The sequence below is a fragment of the Panicum hallii genome, chromosome 1 (genome assembly GCF_002211085.1).
Source record: "Panicum hallii strain FIL2 chromosome 1, PHallii_v3.1, whole genome shotgun sequence".
Lineage (NCBI taxonomy): Eukaryota > Viridiplantae > Streptophyta > Magnoliopsida > Poales > Poaceae > Panicum > Panicum hallii.
This window is the reverse complement of record NC_038042.1, coordinates 49,095,473-49,117,250: the sequence shown is the minus strand read 5'-3', so window position 1 is coordinate 49,117,250 and position 21,778 is coordinate 49,095,473. Positions and strand designations below refer to the sequence as shown.

Below are 21,778 nucleotides of genomic sequence, written 5' to 3'. Positions count from 1 at the left end.
GATTTGCTTTTAGGTCTATTAATATGCTATGAACAGTTCGGTAAGCCAACACTTCAATTTCACACTTAGACCTGATTATCAAAATTTACTGTACTCTTCATTATGCAAGTTTCATGCATATAAATTTAGATTATTTGGTAAAATGAGATGAATATCATGTTCCTTAGAAATAAGTCCTACTACTTTAGATCACCTATTTGCAAAACTCTCTCTACAATATTTAGTTCTTGTATTCAGCTGGGCTTAGGTGATTGAGCAAGCCGCTCATAAAAGATACTCCCTCTGCTCCAAATTATAGGTCGTTTTGGCAAATCTAGATATATAATTTTTTTACATATCTAGATATAGCGTTTATCTAGATACATAGCAAAATCTACGTATCTAGATTTGCCAAAACGACCTACAATTTGGAACGTAAAGAGTATTGTTCTTCTAGGCTTCTCTGGAAAACAAGGCAATCAGTGGGTTTCACATCATCCCTCTAGGGACTTTAGAGGTCCTTTGTAGGTCCCTAAGCTCATTGCTGTGCACATGCTTTGGCCTGGGTCACATAAAACGTAACTCACCTTCGATATCATTCAAATATCAGTCTGGATAGGTGATACAGTAAATGAGAAGATTCTGTGTATCAGTGCATGTCCTCTGTGAAGCTAGGGGGTATCAGAATCATCCTTTTTTCTAAGAGAGTGCTTGAAGAATAATTGTGTCTCTCAAGATCCCCATACACTTTATCTACAATGCTAAGGATTACAATAAATCTGAACAGCAATGTTTACCGCGACTAAATTCTAGAGTCGGTGCTACTATTTTGTTTAGAGTGTTAGGGACATTAGCCTTAGTCTCGTTGCATTGCAAAGAATATGATGAGGTTTCGGTAAAGCCCAAGCAATTCATTCAGTTACACTTACACCAATTTGAAAGACCTTGACTATTGCTCAATGAACAACAGCTACAACAACCTGAACTGACCTAAAACTCGCGCACTAGCAAAACACCATCAAGAGCAAAAACAAGACACAAGGAGAAGCTAAGCTGAGACCCAAATTTGTGCTTACTTCAAAGTATGGTGGTCCCAGACCATCTGTTCGCCAATATCTCCCAATCAGATTGGCCTTCTTTGACTCATCTCCCCAAGTGTACTTTGGAAGTTGAACTGATCCCTCCAGATATCAGGTTTCATCTCCTCCCCTTGATTGCTATCTCCATCATGTAGCTGATCTCTTCTACTCCAAACTTCATGAAATCCGTTCTCTTATTAGACCCTAGCTAGCTAGTATCAACTATCTGATAGATGACTTGCAATTTGTGTTTCTGGAAGAAGTTTTGAATAAATCAGATATTGCGTTTTTTTCTCTTGAATATTTCATTATCTAGAAGCGATTGACATAAAGTAAAGGAAGGGGGCTAATTGGTTCGTGGTTTGGGAGACGGGCATCACGTGCACATAGTCACATCTTAACGTTGCATGCTTTATGCCTTAACTACTGATACCAGTTTGTGACATGTGTATTTTGTACTGTAATTATACATATGGATTTATGTCATGACTACTCTACCTATACCTAACTTGTATCGGTTTTCTTTTATGTGGCAGACGCGCCTATTCAAAATTGAGTCCTATGAGAAGCTTGATGTGGAGAAAGAAGAGGAAACCGAATCCCTTATGGAGGTAGGAAACATAATGGTCGGCAATTTCCGCGCGTCACACAACTACTTCTTCCTGAAGCCAGGAGGGACATACGTGTATGATGCGACTATCCCGTACATCCATCCAAAGTCTTGCCTGCCGTGATGGTTATTGGGCATGGGAAAGGGCCGCCGCCTGCCACCTCTGAGGGCACAAGTGGAGCGGCCTGGCCTTGCCACATCACCATCCAGAACAGCTACGGAAGACGATTTGGGTCCAATGGATTTGGCAGAGTCTCCAGGCGCTCCTTGCGTGGACTGTACAAGATTACTGTGCCAGAGCTGGCACGACCATAAGGTTTGGGTTAGCAGCTTCTTGCACAGATAGCTTACATTGCCGTACATGTGAGTTGAGCTGCCGAGGTGAGGTCTTCTCTTTCTGGCGATCCATGGAGGAGGGTCATCCGTGCCCGGCCGTCCTGCCTTTTTTCTTCTTCTTCTTCTTCTTCTCGCGAAACACATCCTTTTTGGCTATATATATATATATATATGTGGCGGATGTACGTCGCTGCAAGCAGCTGTGCGTGTCGTTGATACTTGATACTATGCAAGCTAGCTTATTAAGCATGATACGGAGAAGATTAAAGTGACGAGGAGATCATTTTTGTTTTGGGAGCAAAGATCATGAAATCATTATCTGTAGGCTAATTATTGCCCAACTGCGTGAATGATGCGCTTAATTGGCGTGTTTCTTTATTTCTTTCATCATTCTTAATTGAATATATTTTCTTGACCATAGCTATACATGTGATGATCATGAGTTGGTCGACCGCCTGAGCTGCGCTCCGGTGCGATGCGCCCGCGCGTGCTGACCGCCGACGACTCGTTCAAACATGGTGAGGCAGGCAGCAGGCCGCATGAATCTAGAACCAGAGCCCATTTGGCGCCAATTGGGCCTAACAGGATTGGCCCAGTTGAACGATTGGCCCGTCCTAGCGGTGAAGGATGAACAGGAATGGCTAGCAACCCTAGCATCCTCTCAAGAACCGAGCGACGCTCGGATGCACGCAGCATTTGCGTCCCTCACCCGGGTATATACCTTCGAGTAAATTCCGATGTCTCTTTTCTATGCGCCCATCATCTACGAAGCTATGGGTAGTTCCAGCCAGTAATCTCTCTAAGAACGCGGTTTGAGTAGTGAGTTGAGGCAGATGAGTTACCAGGACTGGAAGAGCTCGATCAGCTCCAGACTGCAAACTCAAACCAAGTGACTACCAGCAAGCGCTAAGTGGCCGGTTCTGTTCGTGCTTGGTCTATGCGGTTCCTCCCGTCGACATCGATTTGTTATCATCTGTGTGGCAAACAATTGTTAGCCGTGAACTAGTATTAATCTCCAAGTCTTTGGACTTTTTCCCCTTGCTTGCTCCAGAAACTCACATGACGTTTCATCACATTTCCCTTTTTCACTCTTACCCTTTCTTTCTTTTCTTCTTCTTCTTCCGCCATTTCGCTTCATGCTCTTCTCATCATGGCATAAAAGCCCTAGACCATGCCTGACCGGGTTGCAGGGCGTGCTGTCACTGCGGTGTGGACGGTGGAAAAGGCAGCACGCGCCGGCACCAATTGGCAACCCAATACCCAACAAAGGCACTGCTAGTACATATATACCCTATCTATACTCCTATAGAGTTGAGAAAAACAATACGATCTCCGGCCTAATCGAGCTGAACACCCTAGCTAGCAATCTAGCGGCCGGCTGGCGCATCTCATCTGGCCGCGCTCACGCATTCTGCTGTACTATTCAACACTGTATCTGCTAAAATACTCAAGCAGCAATGGCGAGCCAAGGTATGACTTGTATATAGATAGATAGATAGAGAGATGCGTCGCCGAACCAATCAATCAGCAGTCACGATTCACGTGGTCGGTGCCACCCCCTGTTGCCCCTAAACAACTCACTAGTGGCGTGCATTCACTGCGTCACCTTCCGAGCCACCGCGGCCATGTTGATTACAAGTAACCTAACCGACCTTCTTTCGTCGTCAGACGCCGCCGGCCTAACTTCTCCCCTGATGCTCTGGGGTTTAGTTTTGTGTGTTAGGCCTGTGTGATCGCGGTGGATGGATGGATCAGGGCAATCCACTAGCTAGCTAGCCTTTTTGGGATTAGCAATGACCAATGACCAGCCGTGTATGTACAACCTGCAGGTTGCAGCTGCAGGGCGTAGCAACGGAGTAAGCTTTTACACTAGCCTCAGCTTTATTTGCATTTTAGCTAGCTAATGTGGGAAACGTGAGCATCTATATATCTAACCGGTCTTTTTTTTAGATGAAAATCATGCACCTGTACTGTTTATTCCTACAAGTATTTTTTTTTTCATGGTGTTCATGTACTTTTTCACTTTGTTGATTTCGAGAAGGAATGCATCTTTTTTTTTACCGAGGAAAGAAAGCCTTGAAAATTAAATGACCGTGTGCCGCGCATGGTAACGAAATGCATATGCGGGGTAGACGGTGCGTTAGTTGTTATTCTCTTCAGACGAAAACTCCACCGGAATCGATTGATTTCTGTCATAAACTACTCGATCGAGCGATGCTTATGTTTTTTTTATATGTTTCAGCGGGAAGGTCTTCATAGGTTGAAGATGGAGTGTTTGGTCACCTGGGTTGGTTGTTTATTCGTTCAGCGCTCTGACTCGATCTTAGAGCAGGCGAGGCGAGATTCTTCGTTCCCTAAGCTAAGACCCCAACCACTTTCATTAAGTTGACGATTAAAGTACTAGTATTTCCTGCAATTTTGGAAGGTGAAGCATGGGGGGCCATTTTTCTTTCTTCTCTCTCTCTCTCTCTCTCTCTCTCTCTCTCTCTCTCTCTCTCTCTCTCTCTCTCTCTCTCTCTCTCTCTCTCAAAACAAAATCGCTTCTGAATTCCGAGTGCAGGTCTCACGGGTTATTGACTTATTTCGGTCGGTTACCTGCAGAATCGTCGCCAGGAAATCAATATAATGGCAGGAGATGTAGAGAAACAAAAAAAAAATCCTGTGCCGTTTACTACTACTACTACTACTACTACGAAATGGTCACCATCTGACCATCTCCTGCTCGGCTGCTCCGGTCCATCGTCAGCTGAGGGAAAAAAAATGCACGAGCTGTCGTTCAGTGTGACTTGCCTTTAATTTATTTTCAGGTTTCACTGTCCACCCAACTGAGATAAAATTCAGTCAGTCTGGTCTGACCTGAATAAAACTTTTGATTGCTGTGCTAGTACTTTCGTGATGGCTCCAAGCCACGCCTTCAACCATGGACGCACGACCAACACGCGCTCCACGGTGCACAGGTGCTGGTCAAGAAGCTCAACATTATCTCTGTACATATGGTTTGATTTGAATTGTCGTCAGAAACCTGTACATGCATCGAGCTGCCTGCACGCTGGCGTGGTTCTACTCCCGATCGCTTTCAGTTCCAGACGCGGCTGCACCGCATAATCGTATGGCACCGGTTAGAAGAAACTGTGCTCGCCCTCCGCCTCGACCAGCCCGCTGGGTCACGTTGACCGCAACTAATCCGGCGCACCTGCTCCCACTTCCTCCGCCCCACTTGCTCCGTTCGGTTCCGGAAGCCGCAGGCAGCTCACGCGCGAGCCCTGCCCCAACTGTCGAAGGCCGAAGCTGGCAAGCGGCAAGCCTCGCCACTCCCGAGCCGTCCCTACATATAAACGCGCCCTCTCCCTCGCCGCCCTGTCCCTCCCTCACTTCACCTTCCACACTCCAACAAGCTTGCTCAGCTAGTCGACGGCGACCGGCCGGCTCGATGTCGTCGTCGTCGTCCATGGACTGCGCGAGCTCCAAGGACAAGGAGGCGGCGGCGGATCCACCCAGGTAATGGACGGCTCGCCGCCTGGCCTCTAGCTCTACCTAGCTCATTCGATCCCGCATGCGCTGATCTGGTGAGACCGTACCTGGCCGTGTGTGCTGCTCGCAGGGCGCCGTGGTGGACGGGGGAGACGGTGGCGGTGGTGACGGGCGCGAACCGGGGCATCGGGCTGGCGCTCGCGTCGCGCCTCGCGGAGCGGGGCCTGTCCGTGGTGCTCACGGCGCGGGACGAGGCGCGCGGGGAGGCCGCCGCCGCGGCGATCCGGGACGCCCGGCCGCCGGGGCTCGGCGCCGTGCGGTTCCGCAGGCTCGACGTCGCCGACCAGGCCTCCGTCGCCGCGTTCGCGTCGTGGGTGCGCGACGAGCTCGGCGGCCTCGACATCCTGGTGAGTCCCGATCCCCGCCCGCCTCGCACCAGCCGCGTGACGTTTCCTCCTACGGTTTCATCGGGTTTCGGGCGCCTCGGTCGGTTCCGTTTCGCCTTTCGATGACGATGACTCGCTTCTTTTTTTTGGGGCCGTTTTCGTTTCATTACCTTGGCCCAGAAGTAGAAGGGTTTGACTTTCGAAGATCCAGATTATTCCGACTGACACGTAGGAGTAGGTTTCACCAAGTGGTGGAGTGGAGTACCCTGGAGCACCAACGTGGCGTGTTTTTGGTTCCATTTTCAACCCAAACGGGAGCAAACACTTGACTCGATCTCGCATGAATTGGGGTCTTGGGGACACACTTTTAAACCTAAATTAAGATGCGTAACTTTCGTCTTCGTATCTGAAATGCACGCATACTGTCCAACCACCGTCAGTTTGTCACCACTCGCCACTCTTTACGGCGATCATGACTGAAGAAGTCTCACACAGGTCCAAAGCCAGAGTCAGTAGTCCAACTGGAGGAGCATACGTACAAAGGTCGTGACCTTACCATGCATTTCGTCGTGCGGACGCCGCGTAGCTCGCGGTTAGAATGAACTTGCTGTATTCTCATTCGTGTCGGAACGAAGACAGTGACAACTGACGACTGACAAAGTCGACGCATGCACCTGCTGGGGTCCGCAGATGACGGAACACGGCACAGATTAAGACTTCTGGCTCTCCTCTTATACATCAGCAGCCGTCTTCATCACCAAATTCAGTATAAATCTCTCTCTCTCAAGCTATCTAGTTCGTCCCGTCCGTTGAACTAGCTTTTCGACCTCGAGCGATCGGAGTGCAGCAAAAAGTCTGAATGTAAACTGAACTTCTGAAATAAAATAGCTAGCTGATGGGTTCTATTTGGATTAGAAGTCACCCATGGGAGATCCCTCTCTCAGACCTCATGCATATACAGCTGCTGCATGTCCGGTTAGAATTCAGTTCAAATAAACTGGAACGGGTATAGTTTAAGTAAGGACCTCATGCTACACGCTACGGCCTTTAAATGCAGCAACTGCGAGTCTGCATCTGCAACTGCACCAGCGAGCAAAACAATGATCCAGATTATTATTTTTTTCTGTCCGTGCAAGCGCGCGCAGGATCTTATTTTACGCGAGGCTCACGATCGAACTGCTCCCACTTCGAGTCCATGACGATCGAACAGTGCAGGACAAGAGCTGTGTGTTCAGATTAAGCTCTAGTAGTATAGTATTGCAAGTGGCGGCAGTTACCACGCTATCATGATGTCATCGCGCCCACAATATAGTCCACAGCATTAGTGTAGGTTCCTATCATATATCTTAATTAATCACCACAGTTGATGCCAGGGAATATAGAGGAAGATCGCCTCTTCTACCTAATCCTGCCCTAACACGCCGTCCAAGAGGCCATGCGCGGCCTGCATCTGAAATTCTGAATCCTGACAGAGACAGTCCTGTGTGGTTCTGAACCTGATCGACCACGCGCAGGTGAACAACGCGGGGGTGTCGTTCAACGAGATCAGCACCAACTCGGTGGAGCACGCGGAGACGGTGCTCCGGACCAACTTCCACGGGGCCAAGATGCTCACCGAGGCGCTCCTGCCGCTGTTCCGCCGGGCGCCCACCACCAGCCGCATCCTCAACATCAGCTCCCAGCTCGGCCTCCTCAACGTAAGTCGCCACATCATCACATGGCTCGCGGTACCAGTTGCCCGTAGTTTTCCCTTCTCCTACATTGTATACGGGAGCACATAATTATGATCCGGGATACGCTGCAGGCTGCTGCACGATGACTGACGATACTGGAATCAAATCTTTCACCTACCATGCTCGTCTGACGCCTTGCAGTTGCATGTCAGGCCAGTTGAACCTGAAACCACGCAGCTGCAGAGATCAGTGATGGCACATGTCGACGCTGCTGACCTGACCGTAGTTTATCTCGGGCCCATATCCAACAAATCCTTCCATCCATCGAGATTAGTTGACTAAGTAGCAGCTTGTTGATTAATTAGGGCGCGAGTACAAGTAGACTGATTGTGAGCTCGTCTTGCTCAGAGGCTGTGGACTCTGAAGTTTGAACGCCCTATCACGGAGACAGCGTTACTTCGCTGTCGCTGTCATTACAGGTGATCTCAGCACTTCAGAAAGTGCCCAACGTCGCCGGTGTCCACATACACCACGTCTGAACTGTCCAAACTCCCGAAGCCATGTGAACCGAACTCCAACTGTCCACCCACATGAACGGGAGCACATTGGCAGCTTGGCATGTCAGTGGAATGGAGACATAGACTGGTGCGCTAATGACATTCAGATGCCGGTTTCAGACGAAGTCCTAGTAGTAATGATAGGAGCATTGAGCTGAAGCTTGTTTCAGAAATGCCATTTCATTTTTGCATTTTTTTGGTTGGTTGCTGCAGAAGCTCAAGGACCCGGCGCTGCGGCGGATGCTCCTGGACGAGGCGGCGCTGACGGAGCGCGACATCGAGGGGATGGTGTTGCGGTTCCTGGCGGAGGTCGGGGACGGCACCTGGCGCGGGCGCGGGTGGCCCGAGGTGTGGACGGACTACGCGGTGTCCAAGCTGGCGCTCAACGCCTACTCCCGCCTGCTGGCGGCGCGCCTGGCCGGGGAGCGGGTGAGCGTCAACTGCTTCTGCCCCGGGTTCACGCGCACGGACATGACCCGGGGCTTCGGCAAGCGCACTGCCGAAGAGGCCGGCCGCGTCGCCGCGGGGCTCGCGCTGCTGCCGCCCCGCGACCTGCCCACCGGCAAGTTCTTCAAGTGGCGCACGCCGCAGCTCTACTCCAAGCTGTGACGCGACGGCGGCACGCGTACCGGCCGTGCGTGCGTCTCACGGGGCCGGGCCGCTGCGGGGGCCTTGGGGCGTGGGGTGTGGGTCGCATGGCTGGTTGCACCGGCGAGCAAGGTCGTGGTGGACTAGTGGCGATTGTGGTGGCTTGGTTTAGTGAGTTGTTCGGGTGCGTTGCAGCATGCATCGTGTTTGCTTTCTAGGCGTTGGTAACCATGTACTGTACTTCTGATCTTGGAATGGTGGTGGCAGTCTGGCAGAGATATATGCCTTTTTCTTTTTTCCCCCTTTTGGATGGAAATGTGCGTATTTCACTGCATTTTGTCGTTGTGCTTCCGAGATGGAAACTTGCATCGCTCCAAATCTTCAAGCACAGGCATCACTTTGGCATGCGAGTTGCAGTGTGTAGAGTGATGCTCAAAATGGAGAGAGAGTATTCAGGCATCACTCTCTGCACACACCATGGAGGGTCCAAGCGTTTCCAATTCCGCATATGCATTTCACTCATTCGGCAGTGACTTTAATTTGTCACAAATACCCACTTGCATCTCTACCTTCAACCATTGAAGCTTATTTCCAGGTTTTCACCTGGCAACATGCTGGATTGCAACTGCCAGAGGAAGCGTGTCTATCAAGTCGCACCGAAGGGAATGTGCTGGCGAAGTCAGTCTTGGGCCGGACGACAGTGGGTCGGTCCGTCGTTTGAAGTTTTGGGCTAATTCGGCCCCCAAGATTGTGAGGCGACCCATTCCATTTCATCTGTTCAACCGTGCTCGCTCCAGCGGGTAGCGATCCCATCCCGGTTCCAGTCGGCCACGCCGCCGCCGGCGGTCTCGACTCCGGCCACCTGACCTCTGGCGAGGGGCGGTATCTCCAGCCATGACGGAGGAAGGGCAGGGAAGAGGGCCGCGGAACACTAGTGCGACGGCCGACGGCGCCGCCGCGCCGGCGATCGAGAAATGCGATGGCTGCCTCCCGCCAAGAAGCGCCAGGAAATCGGAGCTCCTCCTCGGCTTACGTCACGCGGGACCCACGCCGAGCCCATCGCAGGCGTACAAGCGGGCGCCAGCTGCGCAAGCGGCCGGTCTGGCCAGGGCGAGGCGTGGGACCGCCCGGGAACCGGGCCCACGTCGGGCCTTCCTCGACCGTCCGATCACGGCCGCGCCGCGATCGCACGGACGAGGCGCCCGCGTGGGACGGACACGAGAGCCTGCGTGCGTGCGAAGCTGGCCGGTGGGGTTCGCTCGCTGCATGCTTTATAGGCAGCGCAACCGCCTCTGATTGTCAGGCAGGAGCAGCATTGCAGGCTTGCAGCAGAGCGAAAAGGTGAAGCCGTGAAGGTGAGATCGGCCTCCCACTTCTCCCCGCTCCTCGTCTCTCTCGCCTCCGCCTCCATCTCTCCCCCCAAAACCCCCCGTTCCGCCGCGGAGCCGGCCCGTAAGGTTCGTCGACCGCGTCCTGCTCGAATGTCGAATCGGAGCATCCCGTTGCGTGCTGTTGCTGGTGTGCTGCTCGTGCTCTTCTTCTCGTTGTTTGTTCTCGACGCGCTGCGTTTTACTCTCCGTGCTTTCTGCTCTCTCTCAACCGGGGGTTTCGCTGCTCTTCGACCACGCCGCGTGTTCGTGCGGTCGAACCCGTGCTTTTGCTGCTGCTGTTTGCTTTTGGTTTGGTGGTTTTTTTTTTGTTGGAAGAGGAGGCCGACGAGCACCGATTAGCCATGGTGACCTCTGTTCGCCTCTCCTCCTTGGTTTCGCCTGCTCTGGCGCATGAGCAGAGTCATTCGTTCGCCGCTGCTGTTTTTGTTTCGATGGGATCAGCATTTACCGTTGCTGCTGCCGTTGCTTTCGAAGTTGTTGGTGGTTTTCAATTTTTCCTTGGAGGAGAGGTGGTAGTACTACTTCCGGGATGATCGATCCCTGAATCCGTGCGTCGTCTCTCTTAGTCTTATCTGACACGATGCTCGTAATGCTAATCGCATTCCTTTGCATTGCGTCTTGTTGTTCTTCCTGATTCTCCGGAATGACTGCGTGTCCGTCGCAATTTGCATCCCGGAGACATCTTCTCGTTTGCTGTAATTTTACTTGTTCCATTACTCTGTTTTGCTCGGCGCGTTTCAGAAGTAGAAATTTGTGCATGTGGGGTGCCTTTTTGTTCGACGATAGGAGGGTTTGTACCGCCGTCGCAATTTGCATCCCGGAGACATCTGCTCGTCTGCTGTAATTTTACTTGTTCCATTACTCTGTTTTGCTCGGCGCGTTTCAGAAGTAGAAATTTGTGCATGTGGGGTGCCTTTTTGTTCCTCGATTCCTCTCGCTCTTTGCTGCTTCCTTGGTGCTAGTGGGACCTCGACGGCTCCATGCTCTTTATCACTACCTGCCTCGATCTCTTTTTTTTTTTTGCTTTAGTTCCTGGGCTGATGTGCCGATTAGAAGTCTGCGCAATGTGGCTCTACGTGCTCAGTGATGTGCTGTCTGTCAATCTTGATGTGGGGCGATAGAACAGTGACCTCGACATGCCATTCTCCCTGTTCGTGAAACTGTTGTTTGATTCTTCTCGTATCAGAGTTTTCTTTTCCTTGAGGCAGATTATTTCGTCTAGATCGAGTTACATGATTTGAATGGTGCATTCTTGTCCGTCATCATTTCTTTTTCTCTGTTATACTAGCTCAGGACATTGTGCGTTGCCATATTCTAGAGCCAGGCTTTTCCCCTGTTTCATTCCTCTATGGTTGATTATAATCTGCACCAGAAATTTCAACCATCGGTTTTTCCTTTCTTCCTCAAACAACAAGTTTGACATCATATGTTGAATAGGATGTCCATATCTTATTCATGGTTCTTGTTTAGGACTGACCGACAACTATTCCCTTCGTTCCAAATTAGTTGTCTTGGTTTTTCTAGATATATAGATTTTGCTATACATGTAGACGTAACATATATCTAGATCCATAGGAAAATGACTAATAATTTGGATGGAGGAGCAGTTCCTTCTTGTCTAGTATCACCTGTTTTCATATCATCTGTTATTTTTTACTATCTTTTCCTGGTTTAGAATTTGGTGTTAGGAATAAAGGCTGCAAAGCTTTTATGTATTTGGTTGACGGTAAAGTCTTAGTTCATTTTTTCTTGATTGTTGAATAAAATCTTACAAGCAGAAGAAATTAAATTAGCGCACCGGGATATCGTTTATTTCGCATCATATAAGCATAAAAAAATGCATTAGGAGCACTTTCTCAGAATCCTTTCAAAAATATTCTTGGTGCCCCCTCATTAGTTCGTAAAATTTGCAGAGCAATTGGACCAATGATACGACAACTTAAGTGTTCAACTTGCAGTAGTGGCGCATCTATATATTTTCTTTGTAATCTAATCCTAGCTCTACAATTCTACATGCAGTAACGTACTTGTTCTAATTATATTTTCAATTCATGTTTTATCAAGCTTGCTGAGTATTTATACTATCTGCAATGCAGTTTCAACACACCTATTTCTTCTCTGATTTTGTTTGTGGAGTATTTCTATAATGTTATATTCTCACTAGAAGGTTTCAGGAAAGCAAACCCTGCTATGGGTGCTTCTAACAGCCGGGATATTAGAACTGAAGGAGGAGAAAATGTCAGAATCAAGTATGGAGCAGCATCTATGCAGGGTTTGGGTCCAAAAATGGAAGATGCCGTAAGTAATCTACTGGTCCTTTAAGATCATTGGGAGAATACTTCTACAATATCCAATTGATTTTCGAGTAACATGGGTTAAAATACTAATCCTAATTTTTACCCTTCTTATTCTTCAGTACGCAGCTGCCCCAGATCTAGATCATACCACATCTTTCTTTGGTGTTTATGATGGCCATGGAGGTTTGATCTTGATTGCTATCTTCTTGTAACAAGTTTGCAAGCATGTCGCCATAACTTATCATGTCAAGCATTAGCTAAATCCTCATGAATTTTTCTTCCTAACAGGCTAATCTTAAAGAATTAATTCACAGTCTGTAGAAAGCATTGGTGGTATGCATGTGTTTGTAAATTATCTGCATTCTCACTGGACATTTAGTTATTTAAGCTGCAGGTTTCATCATCAGCTTCCTTGCTCATAATACATAGTTCTTTAACGACATTACAATTTGGCGTGCCGGTGAAACCCAAATATGAATCCTTAGATTGGTACGTTGCTTGATATTTTTTATTTAGGCTTCTAGGATCAAGAGACTTAGCACCTATATCTGAAAAAGGAGTTTTGATTAGAGTTGTTACATTTGTTTGTTTCTCTCAAAAACAAATTGTTACATTTCTTCATTAGATGCAGTCATGTTTTCAACCATGCAGAGCTGTATATCAAATAAAATTGAATTCCAGATTAGCTGCACCAATTGCAAGGGCATTTAAGTTAATTATTGATAAAATTTGAAAATTATAAGGGTGCAAAATTCACGAAAGGGATTGGAAAGAAGAGTCTTGAGAATAATTATGACAATAACGAGTGTTGAAAATAATTATGACAATCACATTATCGTTTCACTGACAAATTCTTGTACTAGCAATATGTTTGACTGTTCGATATATGCTTTATCTCTTGTGAAGTTCTTTCTTTTATTGGCTGTGCCGTGAATTAATGATTAAGGTTTTGAATACAGTATCATTCCAATATACGTGTTCAATAGGTAGCATTTACTACATCAGTTAGATAAAATGGCCAAACTCAACTGTTTGTGTTCTGTTTCAGGAGCTGAAGTAGCTTTGCTTTGTGCGCGACTGTTTCATATTGAGCTTCAGGTCCATCCAAACTATCAGAGCAATCTAAATAATGCAATCAGGAGTGTGTTTTCCAGGTTATTCCTTAGATGATCAATCCTGTAAACCAAATCTTTGGTCCATTAGTTATGTTCTTTTTTCCTGCAGGAGGAGTTGAAAGGACCAACATGGTCTTCATATTTCTCTCGCAGTTTTTATATGCAAAACTGCAAATATGGAATGTGTAATGCTATTTGCTTACTTGTTGCAGAATGGATCAGGTGTTGCGACAATCAAATACATGGAGAGAATTAGTTAGTCCTACAGATGGTAGAAATTGGATACAGCATGTTATATGTCCTATTGCCAACCCTTGGTACTGCACAGAGGTAATATGTCAACTCCTGAATGTTATTTAAGCATACATCTGTTGTAGAAGTTAGTCAAAGCTTTATCTGCTGAATATTATTCATAATATTATCTGTAAAAGGAACTGAAAGGATGAGTATGATATGGAGGAAATCGTTCTTTCTCAAGATGTGCCTTGGAGTTGGAAACGGTATATTTAAGCAGCTACCTTCAATTAGATGTTACATCTAGTGCCTGGTATACTGAGTTGGAGGCCAAAAGTTTTTTTAGGCTCGCATTGCAGCTTGGTTGTTATCCTACTACACAGTTTAAGGTATCATTGAAGAGCGAAGATATCACCTTTTTGTTTAAGCTCACCATTTCTTAAAATATCATAGGCACATAGAAAATATAAAACAACCCGCTCCCTCCGAGTTTTTCCCAGCCTATTCCTTGCTATACGTTTATTTTATACGATTGTTTTATACATCACTTTGCCTTTTTTATTCTCAGGAAACTCCTTATATACCACCACAAAGTACAGGAAGCACAGCATCTGTAGCTGTCACTAGAGGCAACCAGGTCATTGTTGGAAATGTTGGAGATTCTCACTGTGTAGCCTCAAGGAATGGCCAGGTGAATGATTTATTTCCTGTCAAATGTCTGACTATACCTACAGAAACATTTTCATAATAAATGCATCAAGAGATGACTAAATTATGCTTGTTTCTGTTGTATCAAAAGGCAATTCAATTGTCCACTGGTCACAAACCATACCATCAGAATGAAAGACAGAGAATTCAAGCAGCAGGAGGAGTGTATGACATTGATAATAATGTTGTGATAGAAAGAGGACAACTGGCCGGCTTCAGTTTTTTAGAAGGAATGTTAACCACCTCCAGAGCGATTGGTATAGTCTTACCTGATTTCCTTTTGTCATTTGTATGTAATATCTTGCACTGGAATTGATCTCTATACTTACTTACTATGCAGGTGATTTTGTATTCAAGCAGAACAACAATTTGCCTCCTGAAGAACAAATGGTGATATGCAATCCAGACATTCACGCTGTAAGTTCGAAGAAAATCATTTTTAGCAGATTACAAATTTATAACATTGGTGCGTTCTGATGGGAAATGGCATCTTTCATTGTTAGATGGAGATAACCAATGATATCGAGTTTCTTGTCATGGCTAGTCGTGGTATATGGTAAGTCCTCAGCCAAAGATATATAAGTACTGTCTCTGTTCTTAACGTTTAGGACAAGCAAATTAGTTCATTTTTAACTAATTTTGTTATCCTAAGTGACATATATTCAAGATAACAGAAGTGAGATTGTGTGTTTATTTTTCCCTTAAGTACAAAAATGAATGCAGAATATATCAAGTCCACATGTCATCTATCAGCTTGCATTCTTGTTCCTTCTAATACAGCAGTTTTAATTGGGTCTAAGACAGTAGTGTTTTTATCCAGGGTGATCTGTACATTTTCTTTCAATTAATTGTATGCAGCTTAAAAAAAGGTTTATCTTAGGCCAATCTACATTAACTCCAGTACACTTTTGCATGATTTCTGGTGTAGGTATATTTTAAGTTGGTTACATGTAACGACCATGGAGAGGTCGAAGTTACCACTAGAAAAAATGTTTTCCAATCCTTATGTTAGCTAGTGCATCCTGATATTATTGAACATCATGACTTGCTATTTGCTTGGCTTAGCTAGCTGAAGATGACGGGTCAAACATATCTGATTTGTTGTGTAAGAGCTCGCATTAGGAAACCTCTAGATTTTTTGCCTGAATTCAGATATAGGCAGTATAAGTTATGCAGTAAGATATTCTTTTGCCATAGTTTTATGCTCAAATGGGAGAATGATAATATACAACATTGAATTCAACTTTACCACAATCTGATATATGGCTCATGAAAAACCTAGGCAGTTGGAGCTCACGGTGAAGAACAACACAACAAAGGATAAAAAAGATTAAAGCTTAGAGTGTTTGTAGTGATCTTCTCAATTTTCTTTTCTTTGGCCTTTATCTAAGCTTCAGAGTTTGGAACATGTAAATAACTTTCTTTCCATCTAGAATGAGAAGGTAGAGCACCTGCCATTTTTCCCTAAGAAAACCTAGCCAGTATAATATCCATTGCATATCTGATATGATTTTGTTTAATCCTATGCTAATGTTCTGTTCCTCTTGTTTTCTTTTGGGGCAGGTTATCTATGACATATCAGGATGTGGTTGATTTTGTACGCGAGAAGTTAGAATCCGTGAGTTTTTCCTCTCATCTTTTCTGTCTGTCATGCTATAGCAATATGAATGATGCAACTTTCACTGGGCACAAGTAACATTTTTACCACTGAGCATATATATGCCCTGTGCCTGACAGATGAACATTTGAAGCCTACACTTGAGAGTTTTGGTTCTATTATTTCTTTTTTTACAAAAAAGTTTGTTACCTTGATGGAAAAAATTGTTGCCCTGAACGTGCACTTTTTTGGTCTGAGCAATGCAGGGGGAGACTGACCTGCGCGTCATCTGCGAGAGGCTCATGCACCGCGCCCGGCCGATAATTATCGACGCGACTGTCATACTTATCCAGTTCAAGCACGACGCCCCCGACGATGCCGAGGAGGGCGAGGAGGACATCAAGTCTGATACCAGTGATGACCGCGAGATCAAGTCTGCATCCAGCGACGAGCAGCCGCCCTTCGCTCCGAACGGCTAGACAATACCAAGAGAGCTCGAGTTCGTGAGATGCTAGCAGAGAGCACGAGGGGAAAGAATCTTAGCCGCACTACTGCACAGAGTTCTTTTTGTGTCCTGAGAAGAAGAAAGCTCTCCAGGGATTTTGCAGGTTTTGCTACTGCTGGTTTCTTTTTTGCCCCTGGTCAAAGACAGAGAGGGTTGCATCCGTTGGTGTTATGCTACTGCGTAGTAGGATGATAACGTTTTAGTACCCTTTCGCTCTTACTCTGCGGTGCTGGGTACGTTCCAGAGCAGATTTTGCTTGCTAAGCTGAATTCTGATGTCGGATCTTGAAGGTTCTTAGACGAGTTGATATATAGTTTTGTACGTAATGTGTTCTGATATCTCTGAGCTGAGTTACATGTAATTTCTATGGTCATTGTGAAGTTGTCATGTCATGCATTTGATTTGGCTCCAAAGTAGGGAAAGTGAAGCTGTGAAAAGCAATGCCTGGGATACCATTCTTGAATTGAAATAGGCCGTGGTCTTCGCCTGTGACGATCTTTTTTTTGGAAAGATCTTCGCCTGTGACGATCGCCGGCGTTTTGCAGCTCGCTTGCTTGCACAACGCCGCGTTGCCCGTGCGGAAACGGAAACGGAAACAGGGTAGGGATCGGACAGCGGGTAACGCTGGCCAGTATCGCGGCAGTTCGAATCCGACGTGGGTTCCAGACTCCAAGTCGGACACCTTTGACCGAGTCGGAGTCGTTCAACTCGGTGCATAAATAGATGGGCGCGGGCAGCGCAATGGCAAATTGGCCCGCGCTCTTTCCACCCGCCGCCGCCACTGCCGCCAGGCTCACTTCTCGTGCGCCGAGGCACAATGGACGCCACCACCTCGCGGCTTCTTTCTTGCCTTGCTCTGCCGCCCGGCTTGGTGCCCTCGCCCAGCGGCGGCGGCGCCATGATGCACACCAACCCGTTCAGCTTCGGCCTTGACATTGCGCTTCCTTCGCCTGCCAGCTTCAGGTCTTTCTCCGACGGCGGCCGCGTGCACGCAATGCGCAGCAATCCCTCCAGCTTCTTCGATCAGTTCTCCGGCGGCGGCGCTGTGCACACGCTGCAAGCCAATCCCTTCTCTGGCGGCGCCGCCGGCCACGCGCTGCACACCAATCCCTTCAGCTTCGGCCTTGACATTGCCCATCCTCCGCTCGCCGGCTACGATCCTTTCTCCGACGGCGCCACCGTACACGCAGATGAGCACAGCAACCCCTTCGCCGTCGATCTTTGTGATGATCTTCCTCCGCTCGCCGTGTTCGGTCCGTTTTCAGCCGGAGCCGACACCGACAAGGGGCCAAAGAACCTTGACGACTACGTCAGCGCCGGCGGCGCACCCCCTGGGCTTCCGGACGCCGACTCCCCTCGCACGCCGGTCTACAGCAACCCCTTCAACGCTAATGCCGCCGCGGCGCTTTCCATGAAGATTCCGGCGCTGTGGGAGTGGGACCTCGACGGCGGCCACTCCCAGCCGGCCGTCGACGAGCCCGTACCACCTTTGCTGATCCCAGCGCCCACCGCTTCGGTCTGCGAGAATGCGACGACGGCACCTGCAAGAACTCCATGTCGACACGCCCGCAGGCCGCAGCTCTGCGCGTCCTACGACGACGACGACGACGACATTGAGGCCATCCTCCGGGCCCAGGAGGAGGACGTCAAGTCGCGGCCATCGACGGACTACATGGCGACGACGCAGGGGGGCCGGATGAGCCCGGAGATGCGCACCGCCCTCGTCAGCTGGATGACCGGGATCACCCGGCGCTACGACCTCGCCCCCGTCACGCTCCACCGCGCCGTCTCCTACGCCGACCGGTTCCTCTCGGCGCGGCCCCTCAGCGACGCCAGCGCGCACGGGCTCAACCTCCTTGGCGCCGCCGCCGTCTACGCCGCGGCCAAGTACGAGGACCAGGCCGCCGTGTACAAGCTCAAGGCCAGGGAGATCGCCCGGCACGGCGGCTTCGCCACGGGCAGGGAGGTGGTCGACATGGAGCGCGCGCTGCTCGCGGCGCTCGACTACCGGCTCAGCGGCCCCACGGCGCACACGTTCGTGGAGCATTTCACCCGCGACTACGGCCAGGAGGAGGGGGACGACCTGGGGCTGGAGCTCCGGTTCAGGGCGCACGACTTCGCCGACGTGTCGCTGCTCCACTACGGCTGCCTGGAGCTCAAGCCGTCGGCCGTGGCGGCGGCCGCGATGCTCCTGGCGATGCGGACGCTGAAGCCGTCGTACCGGCGGATGGTGGCGTGGGGCAGGGAGCTCGAGGAGCTGACGGGGTACAAGCCCAAGGATCTGGAGCGCGGCGTCGACGCGATACGCGCTCTGATCCCTAAGGATGGTGGCAATGGCTTCGACATGGACATCTTTCCGATGCTCTGTGCGGATCCTAACTAGGACGAACAGCAGATTGGTGTGTTTGCTCGGACACACCAGATCGATTGGCTCAGGAAAAATCGAGCACAAGTTTCTTTGTATGGTCGTGGGTATTGCTGCTCAAATTTTTTGTATTATTTGCAATCTGAAAAATGTGATGTTAAAGCCCCAATGCTTCGATCAGGAGTGGAATAAATATTTTCTGACTAAAATTTACCGCCTATGTTACGCTGAGAAGATGGCTTTGCTGATCAAGTTGCCTTGGAATTTGCTTTCTACGAGTAGACATCATGTGTAAAAGTATGAGCAACAACGCTGACTCAAAGTGCTCATTCATGTAGCGTGTGTACACTTACACTAGCACTTTTGGTATCTTGATATCTCGTTATCACAACTCCGCAATTACTCCTATCGGTAATCGTCTGTCACCATAACTGAACCATGCCAAAAATAATGCAACACATGATCTCAGCAACGAATGTACTCAGATTCTTGACAATAATTGGGATCAAACCAAACTACATCACACCAGTCATGGACATATAGCACATGAAGAACTCCGCAATAATCAGGTTAACCAAATAGCTCTGCAAGAATAACGGTTAACGGATAGTTTGTTACACGATGCACATTAATTAGATTGCACAACTTAGTCCTAGATCCGATGATGAATACCTCTGCTGCTCAAATGTTCTTTAGCATGAATTGGTATCAAACCAATCGACGTCATATTAGCAACAGATAGCTCATAACGCGCTTCAAAGTAATCGGATGATGCAAGGAGTTTTGCTCGAATAATGGCTAGCTTTCCAATAGCTCGATCCTAGATCCGATGACGCATAGCTCCGCTACTCAAATGTTCTCTAGCAATATTTGGTATCAAACCGAACGACGTCATATTAGTAACGGATAATTCATAATACCCTTTAGAGTCGAATAAAGCCGCAAATAGCTTTGCCCGAATAACGGTTAACGGATAGTTCCTTCCAAGCTGCATAACAATTGGCATCAAACCAAGCAGCGCGGCAAGATCAAATTAACAAGCATGCACAACAAGATCAGAGAGACTGAGCTTCACTGCGCTGGGGCGAGGTCGACGTCGAGCTGCTCTCTCCTGCTTCATCGTCTTCAGAGACGGCGACGGCGGCCAGGGACATCTCGCAGAGCCGGCTGGGCCCCGGCGGAAACCAACACCGGCCGGACCTCTTGGCCGCCTCCTGCATCTGCATGCGCCGGCGCGTGGCGTACTCCTCCTTGAGCACGAATCGCCGCATCAGCTCGTCGTCGTTCAGCGGCATCCCCACGAAAGCGCACCTCCAGTTCTCCCACTCCCCCGCCGGCATGCTCACCGCGGGCGCAGCCACCGGGAGGGAACGGCCACCGGAGCGGATGCCCCTCCTCGTCGGCGCCAGGGATTCGGCGTGGACGCCAGAGAACACCGGCTTGCAGACGCGCGCGAGCGCCGACACCGCCGCCTTGAGGGTTGAGCGCCAGAGAGGCGTCCGCCCACGCTCCGCGCGCTCCCGCGCCAGCACCGCCGGCGCCGGCGCTTCCACGGCGGCGGGCTGCCTGCACAGGAGGAGCCCGCCCAGCGCGCGCTGGTACCACGCTCCTGGTCGCGCCCTGCTGAAGGCTCTGCCATCCCTGCGCCAAATCAGCTCACGAATTTCACGAACTAACTCTAGCCATGGCAATCGCTTAGAAGCACTGGAACCGCGACCTCGCAGCTCTGATCTTCAGAAACAAAACTACACGAAAAAAACTAAGAACCGTGACGATCACTCGCGGTGCGTGCTGGCACCCGTGATGAAGATGAGCAAACACTACCTTGACGGCTGGATCCGCGAGCCCTCCCGCCGCTGCGCCGAGAGAGGAGCCTCCATTGCACCGCACGGGAACCGAAACCTATCCGATGAGCCGACCTCCTTCTCCCGTCTCGCGTTCCGAGGACGATGACGACCCAGTTTCTTGTCTCTGGCGACGTCGAGAGCCGCGCGTCTTGCTGGAGTGACGTCCTCGCTTCCTTTTAGTATACTCGCGCAGGCAAACCCTGCTCCTGCCCCGCCGAGCGGGGCACGGATTAACCCCCTGATCGCACCCCTCAATCGAGTGCTCAAGCGTTGGCCCCGTTCGGGTAGCCTGTTTTGTTGCGGATGAGCTCGGCGGAATCCTGTCAAGCAAGCAGAGCGGGATGACGGAGTGCATTTATTCTGGGTAGGTTTTGGCGCCTGCTGGCAGTGGAGTGTGTTTGTGTGTACACGATTTGGGGGAAATTTGAAGTGAATTGGTCCGTTACTGGTGCTTGCTAAAGTTGGGGCGATTGAATGCTGGAGATGTTGATGAAACTGAAAGTTGATGAAGAAGAGGACGACGAGGCCGTGGCCAGTTGAGGGCTTGAGTGCAAGCGGTTCTCCTGAAATTTATTTATTTGAGCATAAAAGAATTGGTTGAGCGCAAGAGGTTCTCATGAGATTTATTTATTTAAACGTTAGAAAATGAAGTATTTTGAAACTTATATAGACCTAAAAATACCGGTTAAGTGTCAAGACTCAAGAGGTTTTCATGGAAATTATACAAAAAAATCGTGGTCGGCAGGATTCGAACCTGCGCGGGCAAAGCCCACATGATTTCTAGTCATGCCCGATAACCACTCCGGCACGACCACTTTGATGCAATCTGCTTCTTACAAACTCTATAATTCGAAGAATGAGTAACATCCTTTCCGGCGACCGGAGATCATGCATGTACAGGGCATCTGAACCAAAGAAACACGATGCTAGTGTGAACGGTCAGCGTGGCGCGATGTTGTACGAGGCGACCAGTGCGCCCTCGTCCCGCAAGCCCCCCCCCCCCCAACGATCCAAACCGTGCCGAGCAGGAAAACCAGCGC

At 49.0% G+C, this 21,778-nt stretch overlaps 2 protein-coding genes and 1 non-coding gene across 4 annotated transcripts; 2 read left to right on the top strand and 1 right to left on the bottom strand.

The window, feature by feature from the left end:
* The first annotated feature begins 5,377 nt into the window (after window positions 1-5,377).
* LOC112872816 (carbonyl reductase [NADPH] 3-like) lies at window positions 5,378-9,013 on the top strand. 2 transcript variants are annotated; one of them, XM_025935859.1, is made up of 4 exons: window positions 5,378-5,502; window positions 5,606-5,882; window positions 7,376-7,558; window positions 8,305-9,013. In XM_025935859.1, exons 1-4 carry the CDS (start codon window positions 5,435-5,437, stop codon window positions 8,698-8,700), a joined length of 924 nt encoding a protein of 307 aa, XP_025791644.1. In that variant the 5' UTR covers window positions 5,378-5,434; the 3' UTR covers window positions 8,701-9,013. The 2 variants fall into 2 exon arrangements, with proteins under 2 accessions (XP_025791644.1, XP_025791648.1); XM_025935863.1 differs by lacking the exon at window positions 7,376-7,558.
* Window positions 9,014-9,573: 560 nt separating this feature from the next.
* LOC112897959 (probable protein phosphatase 2C 21) lies at window positions 9,574-16,500 on the top strand. The gene is made up of 11 exons (XM_025966371.1): window positions 9,574-9,778; window positions 12,235-12,368; window positions 12,487-12,550; window positions 13,416-13,521; window positions 13,695-13,812; window positions 14,285-14,407; window positions 14,516-14,681; window positions 14,765-14,841; window positions 14,928-14,980; window positions 15,988-16,042; window positions 16,288-16,500. Exons 1-11 carry the CDS (start codon window positions 9,574-9,576, stop codon window positions 16,498-16,500), a joined length of 1,314 nt encoding a protein of 437 aa, XP_025822156.1.
* Window positions 16,501-21,471: 4,971 nt separating this feature from the next.
* On the bottom strand, window positions 21,472-21,553 carry TRNAS-AGA. The gene has a single exon. It is a non-coding gene; the product is annotated as a tRNA-Ser (tRNA).
* Window positions 21,554-21,778: the final 225 nt, after the last annotated feature.

What these genes read in the sequence shown, in the direction of transcription:
- LOC112872816 (XM_025935859.1), top strand. Translation starts at nt 5,435, where the DNA reads ATGTCGTCGTCGTCGTCCATGGACTGCGCGAGCTCCAAGGACAAGGAG. An exon ending in GCGGCGGCGGATCCACCCAG is followed by an intron (nt 5,503 to 5,605) that starts GTAATGGACGGC and finishes TGCTGCTCGCAG; the next exon opens with GGCGCCGTGGTGGACGGGGG. An exon ending in TCGGCGGCCTCGACATCCTG is followed by an intron (nt 5,883 to 7,375) that starts GTGAGTCCCGAT and finishes GACCACGCGCAG; the next exon opens with GTGAACAACGCGGGGGTGTC.
- LOC112897959 (XM_025966371.1), top strand. Translation starts at nt 9,574, where the DNA reads ATGACGGAGGAAGGGCAGGGAAGAGGGCCGCGGAACACTAGTGCGACG. An exon ending in TGTTTATGATGGCCATGGAG is followed by an intron (nt 12,551 to 13,415) that starts GTTTGATCTTGA and finishes GTTCTGTTTCAG; the next exon opens with GAGCTGAAGTAGCTTTGCTT. An exon ending in TACGCGAGAAGTTAGAATCC is followed by an intron (nt 16,043 to 16,287) that starts GTGAGTTTTTCC and finishes TGAGCAATGCAG; the next exon opens with GGGGAGACTGACCTGCGCGT.